The following is a 7,252-nucleotide window of genomic DNA, read 5'->3' as shown; positions in this document are numbered from 1 at the left end:
CAGCAAACTGTTGGAAAATCATACCCCTTAATGTAGCTCCTTGCCTAAAGTGGTTGCACCCTAAAGGCTGGATTTGGAAAGGATCCGTCTTTATAGGAAGGCTGTTTTGTCAGGCCCAACTACAAGAAACTTGCCTAGTATTGGTAGGAGTTATGAAGTAACTTCGAGTACTTGCCTGCTTGACGGAGTTTTTGCTCTGTTCTTTCTCTGACTCAGGTAGTAACTGTGCCTGTTGAAGCCCCCAGCAGTGCTCCACCCAGAACGGAGGCACTAGCAGGTGTGTAAGGGAGTCATACTTCTACCCTGCTTGATTCATTTCATGCACAGTAACAGAAGAGCCCTCCTGAGATTGCTGTTCTTATCCCAGCCTGTCATCTTCCCAAGGTTGGGTCATGTGGGAGTGTTTTGTCACAGGCTGTCATGGAGGTCAAAGAGGAGGGAACGAAAGCAGAAGTAGATGCTGAGGCCCCAGATGACATGAGGAGGTATGGGCTTGTCTAGCCCTTTCCCTGAAGTGGACAACTTGAGATGAAAGACTTCGAGGTAGCCAAACTGTCTAGGTAACTGCCCCGTGTACAATATTGGTGATAACTGAGGAAGAGTAGGCATTGTGTTGCTTTTGAGTTTCTACCATCATAGGCCCAAGTCTAGTATTAGAAGCGCCCCCATACCCAACCTGTGTCAGAGACCTAAGCAAAGCCTAAGCACTTCAGCCAAGACCACCAGCCAAGGTGCCACCCCTTTCATGAGCTGCCCCAGATCCCAGTAACTTCATTATCAGAAATGGACCCCACCCCCTACAGTAGTACTCCTGCCTTCTGGACACTGAGAACCCAGCCCCCAGACTCCTGAAGCGTCCCTTCTTTCCATCCAATGGCATGAGTAGTAAGAGGTAGGCATTTGCTTAAGCTACTTATTTATTAAGAATAAATTTACAGCTGCTTAAAGATTTTTTTTTAAGATTTTATTTCTCCTTTTTCTCCCCAAAGCCCCCGGTACACAGTTGTATATTTTTAATTGTCGGCCCTTCTAGTTGTGGCATGTGGGATGCCACCTCAACATGGCCTGATGAGCAGTGCCATGTCTGTGCCCAGGATCCAAACGGGCGAAACCCTGGGCCACCAAAGCAGAGCGCACGAACTTAACCACTCGGCCACGGGGAAGGCCCCTGCTTAAAGATTTTTAAAGACAATTTTTCTCAACAGAGGCATAACTGAATGATGAAACCAGTTTTTGTTTTGTTTTGTTTTTTTTGCAGGGCTGAGGCTTCAGAGACCTCAGGGACTTCTTTCAGTACTCGCAGAAACCTCCTACATGCTGGTGATGGCACAAAGGGACTGTTTTCTTGCCCTTAGTCTGAATGACTACCAAGAAGGAAGGCAAAGGTAGAGCAGTCGGATCTCTGGCTCCCCCCGTAGCTTCTAACCTCAGACTTTATTTTTAAACGCCTTTCTGAGCCCAAGGTCAAAGCTCACTGGAACAAATGATTTTGAGTCATGAATGAAAAATCTTGCTCTTTCCATAATGAAAAAGAATTAAGAGACGGACAGGTAAGCAAGCACTTCTATTTGGGAAAGAAGATGTTGGTTTGGGATATATCATTAATAAAAAAAATAGTAATAACAATTCCTATTATTGGCAAGAGATAGTTGCCAGATATCGGCAATAGATAGTTGGCAAGAGAATGTGAGGCTTTAGAAATGTTTAGGAAAATGCTCATTATTGTTCTCTTGCTTCTAGTAGAAGAATCTTCTCTTCATCTCTGGGTCAATTGGCTTTCCAAGTGGGTCGTAGAACTTTGGTTTGGATTTGCTCGAGTGGGAGGGGGATGTCAATGAAGATTCTGGCAAGAGATTTGTGTTTCGTCAATTGAGTTGTTTAGCTTACTGACCTTTTCTCTGTCAAATACATGCTTTGCTTTGACCTGATTGTCCTCAGGGCTCTATGTTTAATGAGATGTGTCTTTGTGTGAGCCTGGGAACTGACTCTGCATTCCTTACCTGTCTCACTACCTTGCTCAGAAAGGGTCTTGAGTGGAGCCTGTGGGTTCCAGTGCCCAGAACTGGGACAAAGCCTTTGCTTTGGGAATCCAGGAAGGTTTTGTTCAGTATACTAAGACAGGCGAACTGTTCTTCCAGAGGGAGGTCTTTGGATGCTGGAAGGGTCTGAACTGGAGAGGGAAAGGCACGATGAAATGAGTCCTGAGTACACAGACTGCTGCAGGGAGTTGGTCAGCATGGCTAATCACCATAGGAACGTATGAGAACATCATGAGAAAAGATGAGGACAGATTTTGTGCCTAGTACTAATGGGTGTGGGAAATTGAAAAGAAGTGTAAGAGAAGATTCCTGGCTCAAAGCAGCAGAGTCTGAGTGGGGAGATAGGCGTTTTGCAGAGGAACTTGTACTGCATACAGAAGGGCTATAGGACTTACAGAGGCGAGAGACCATTGTAGCCCAGTTGGTAAGGTAGGCCACCTTAAGGAGATGGAACTGATCTCAAAGGGGCCAGAGGACACAGAGCAGGTGGAGGTGGTGTATTCTGAAGGAAAACCACACGGCCCAAGGGATGGAGGCGAGAGGAACTGAAGCCAGTGTGAGAAATAATAGTGCTTAGACATCGTGAGGCCAGTTATGGAGGAGTGAGCTCAGCTGTGGTGTGTTTAGGGATCCATTCTTGCATCCAGGGCATAAAGAAATCAAAGCTGTGTTTAAGAAGTGTTTGTCAGTTGGCAAAAATATGTAGGAGGGATTAGAGTAACGGAATAATCTAGCATTCCAGGGCCTTGACATAAGCGATGATTCCTTTATAGTTATTTTCTTTTAATTGTTATTTTTTCTTTTATTTATTTTAGAGAAAACAGCACATTCACATGGTTGAACCTCCAAAAAGTACAGAGGGTGTACATATGGTGGAAAAAACTGCCTCTCACCCTTGTCCCCCAGCCACCCAGTTTTCCTGCTGGAGGCAAAGTTACTATTTCTTTGGGTATAATTCTGGAAATAGTCTCTGCAGAGACAAGCAAATAGGTTTATGTATTTTTTAAAAATCAAATGTTAAAATAGTGTATACACTATTATATATATATGATATACATAAAATAGTGTATAGTTTGCCCTTTGCTTTTTCACTTAATGTATCATGAAGATTGTTCCATGTTGTCCATAAAGCACTTTCTTAATCTTCTTTATGGCTATATAGCAGCTCATTAAGTGGGTATGCTTTAATTTGTTTAATTAGTCCTTTAGTGGACATTTAGGGTCTTTCTAGCCTTTTGTTATTATAAACAGTGCTTCTGTGAATGACACTGTGTGTCATTTTGTGCATGAATGCAATTGCAGGCTGGTCCACCACATGCCCATCTGGGGGAGTAGTGTGGGATAGGTTGCCGAGAGACCAAAGAAAAGACCCAGAGACAGCGAACGAGACATATGGGTTTAATGGGAGTTACTTACAGGGAAGGTCCAGTGGTGGCCGACTGGACAGAAATGGACACCGCTACGGCTCCCTGAGAGAAGCTTGCTTGAGTAGGCAGAGGAACAAAAGCTGTGTGCTTGCCAAGGGGGGTCATCCCTGTATGACCTGCGTTCCAAGGACCAGAGCCCCCCCTAGAGGGCATCTGTGTTCTCTCAGACTGCGAGGGTCTTTGTGCTAACTCTTCCATGAGAAAACAGCTGGGTTGGCCAAGCCCAGGGCTGTTATCATTGTGAGTGCTGGCATGTAGCTCAGACAAGGAGCCTTAAGGACACATGGTTTAAAGGACACATAGGCTAGTGCTGCTACCCAGGCCCAAAATGTGCAAAGCACGTGTGAGTTTATCAGGTATTGTCAAGCTCTAGAAGCGGTTACCATTTATTCTCCAGGGTGTTCTAACACTTGGCACTTGAGCCAACACAGAGTGTTATCATACTTTTTGATCTTTGATAATATGATAAGTGAAAACATTCTCAGACATTTATTTGGCATTTCTCTTATTATGAGTAAGGTTGAACACTTTTTCATATGTTTAAGAATGATTTATATTTCCTTTTGTGTAAGGTGTCCATATCCATGCCAATTTTTCTACTAGGTTGGGGTTTTTTTCCCTTACTGATGCATAGGATTTTTTTTTAACATATTAGGAAAATTAGTCCTGTGTTGATGATATGAGTTGCAAAAAGTTGGTCAAGTGGTTTTGTGAAGCTCTAATAAGGGGAAAATTTGGCTGAGCAGAAAGTCCCGAAGTGAGGAAACCGCCGGCGCTGAACTCTGCTTCCTCAGAGCCCTGAGACCTTTAGCAGAGCCAAGACATCTGTATAAGGTTTTTGAGATAACATTAACTAAACTTTTTGAGGTTTTTCTTAAGACTAGATGAAACAGAAGTTTTCCCTTATAGTATTCCTTGTAGGTGACTTGTGAGGAGTTCATTTTTTGTGTGTGGTATTGGGAGAAGGTGCAACATTTAAGCTGTCATCTTTGAGTGACTGATTTGTGCCTGGGAGGTTGACCCTGGTTTGTCTTACAGGTTGAAAGCGTGTGTGCTGGGTGCTCTCCACCATATGACGCAGACAACAGTGCTCCTCTGGCTTTCAGAGGACTTCCTGTACGTATCACCCACACCCCAGTACCTCCTGCCTTACAAACATTTCTTGAATGCTCCTATGTGGTTCCAGGCCCCCGGGATACATGATGGCATAGACCCTGCCCTCCAGGAGCTCATACTCGGGGGAAGGAGGCGTGGGGCGCAGACATGGAAAACAACCTCTATCTAATGAGATAATTCCTATAATGAAGCAGAATGTAAAGTCTAGTGGGAATGCCAAAGGCACACCACAGTCTCAACTGAGCTGTGTGAATTTTTGTTTATTTTTCAAGGAGGGCATATACTTGTCCCCATATCATCCAGCTTCTACATCATAGTTGGAGTTTTCCATCTGCCTCTCTTTATGATTGACTTTAATCGACCTACTGAGAAAGACTAGATCCTTCTGGCCTCCCTTTCAAGGACATTCAGTACAGCGGGTGGGACGTGCTGGTGTGGATGGGGGGATGTGCATTCTGCCATTACGCTAAAGGTCAGCTGCCCCTACAGATCTCAGAGTTGAAGAACCACAGCATCCTCCGGGCCCTGACAGCGGAAGCTGATGGATGGGAGCCAGGCGGTAAGGTCCCCATCAGGGCCCTTGGAGCCTGGGTGGGACCCAACTCAGAGCTCCCCATGAATCTACTTTTCACCAGTTGACTTTCTCTCACTACTTGTCCTACAGTTTTATAGATTTAGCATTCTTCAAGGAAAATTAGAAACTACCCTGAGTCAGGAGTTGAAAGACCTGAGTTCTGATCTATCCCTGCTAGCCCTCCTAGTGGCTTACCGTGTGCCTTTGGGCAAATCATGAAATCTCTGTGTCTGCAGCGGAAATATTAATACCTCCTTTATCCTCAGAGAGATATAATGATAATGAAACAAGACAGTGTATATGAAAAGACTGAAAACATATCTTATTTTATCTACTTTACCTGGTTCTTTCCTATACTATGTTTAAAGCTCATTCCACTTCCTTATTTGTTACACAGAAAGGCACATTCACTAATTAGGAAACACCAGTTCTGGAGTCAGGTATCTCTGGTTTAAACCTTGGCTCTCTTACCCACCACTACATGACCTTGAGCACATTCCTTAACCTTTCCAGCTCTCACTTTCCTCATCTATAAAAGAGGGATTGGGGGCCGGCCCCGTGGCCGAGTGGTTAAGTTCGCGCACTCTGCTTCGGCAGCCCAGGGTTTTTCCAGTTTGGATCCTGGGCACAGACATGGCACCGCTCATCAAGCCATGCTGAGGCAGCGTCACACATAGCACAACGAAGAAGGACTTACAAGTATAATGTACAACTATGTACTGGGGGGCTTTGGAGAGAAGAAGGAAAAAAAAAGAAGATTGGCAACAGATGTTAGCTCAGGTGCCAATCTTAAAAAAAATTAAAAAATGAAACAGGAATTGTATCAGAACCTGTATCATGGGGATTTTATAAGGATTAAATGAGATAGTGTGAAGTGCTTAGCTCACAGAATGTAAGTCATAGTGAGTTCTCGTTGGTATATATTGTTAACTTTAAATTTTGCAAACTGAAAATGTAATTTCCAGAAATTTGGGGCTTGTTAAAAATATTCTAACAGAAAAATTCTTTGGAGGTTTATGAAGTTTCCTTTCATGGACTTTTGTCTTTACCGTGTCATGACAAACTTAACATTTATTCGTGCCAAAATATTTTATATTTCAGTACAACTGGCATTTATGTGCCAGATGTTTTTAATCATATTAAATAATTACAATTTTTTTCAGATTGCTCTCAGCTAATTTAAATTAATAGGCTGACTAAGGCAGCAATGCTGTTTACTCTCTGAATAAGTGGAAGAGAACCTAAATAAGGGAGGCAGTTGAAAAAAGAAAAAAAAAGAACTGTACTGATGTGAGCTGTGTTTATTATCCTGAAGATCTGTGTTATGCCTCCATTTTCTTCTCTTGGTCAAGGGGAAAATAGTATTTATGTCAGGATCATCTTCAGATGCAGGAGGAGTCTGCCTGGTTCCAAGAGGAAAGGAAAGAGATGCTCTTACGTGGATTGCACGTTTGTCTCCAGTTTTTAGGCACCAGACTGCAATTGCTAGTTGAGACCTTGTGCTTTCTGTTGACTTTCCCTCCGGTCATAGCAAATTCCCAGGCCCTTGCTGGTGAGGTTTCTGCCCCCACTCACAACATTTCATCAATTTGTATGAGGCTGAGGGTGTGTGGGTGAGATTGACAAGTTGCATGTAATGAGGATCTGAAGGGTGAAGAGTCAAGAAAGCTGGGCATAGGTGAGGCGAGGAGCTCCTCTTCAGTGTCATGATGAGCAGTCACTGTGCTGTCCACTCCACTCCTTTTGTTCAGCCGCTTTGTCCCTCCTTTTAATCTCCCAAGGGTCCAGCATGCTGGAAGTAAGTTTTGTTTTCTTCGCCATTCAAGGTCGAATATTCTGTATTCTGTTGAAGTTATCCAGCTTGGAAGTCCTGAGGCTCAGTGTCTGCTACCCCAGACTGGGCTGGCAAGATTGAGTTTCCTAGAGGTCCAGACATTCAGGACCCTGGATGCATCTCACCTGCTACCACTATCCACTGCCCCACTAGACCCAAACCCACCACTGTGTCAGTAATACCAGCTAACATGTATTGAGCACTTACCTTTGGGCCATGTACTCCCCTAAGCAGTTAAGGAGATAGATCATTCTCACAACAG

The 7,252-nt window shown here is 43.9% G+C and overlaps 1 protein-coding gene across 3 annotated transcripts in view; it reads left to right on the top strand.

Annotated features, from left to right (window-relative positions):
- ELMOD3 (ELMO domain containing 3) overlaps positions 1 to 7,252 on the top strand; it is a 28,221-nt gene that overhangs the window by 677 nt on the left and 20,292 nt on the right. The window contains exons 2-6 of one of the 3 annotated variants that reach the window (XM_070235236.1): positions 217 to 277; positions 804 to 892; positions 1,259 to 1,550; positions 4,505 to 4,582; positions 5,072 to 5,141. In XM_070235236.1, coding sequence (XP_070091337.1) covers positions 1,497 to 1,550; positions 4,505 to 4,582; positions 5,072 to 5,141 — 202 coding nt within the window. In that variant the 5' untranslated portion in view covers positions 217 to 277; positions 804 to 892; positions 1,259 to 1,496. The remainder of the gene's footprint in view (positions 1 to 216; positions 278 to 803; positions 893 to 1,258; positions 1,551 to 4,504; positions 4,583 to 5,071; positions 5,142 to 7,252) is intronic. The other 2 variants (XM_014731064.3, XM_070235235.1) reach the window with 2 other exon arrangements.

Source organism: Equus caballus, chromosome 15, assembly GCF_041296265.1.
Source record: "Equus caballus isolate H_3958 breed thoroughbred chromosome 15, TB-T2T, whole genome shotgun sequence".
Classification (NCBI taxonomy): Eukaryota; Metazoa; Chordata; class Mammalia; order Perissodactyla; family Equidae; genus Equus; species Equus caballus.
This window is presented reverse-complemented; position numbering and strand designations above follow the sequence as displayed.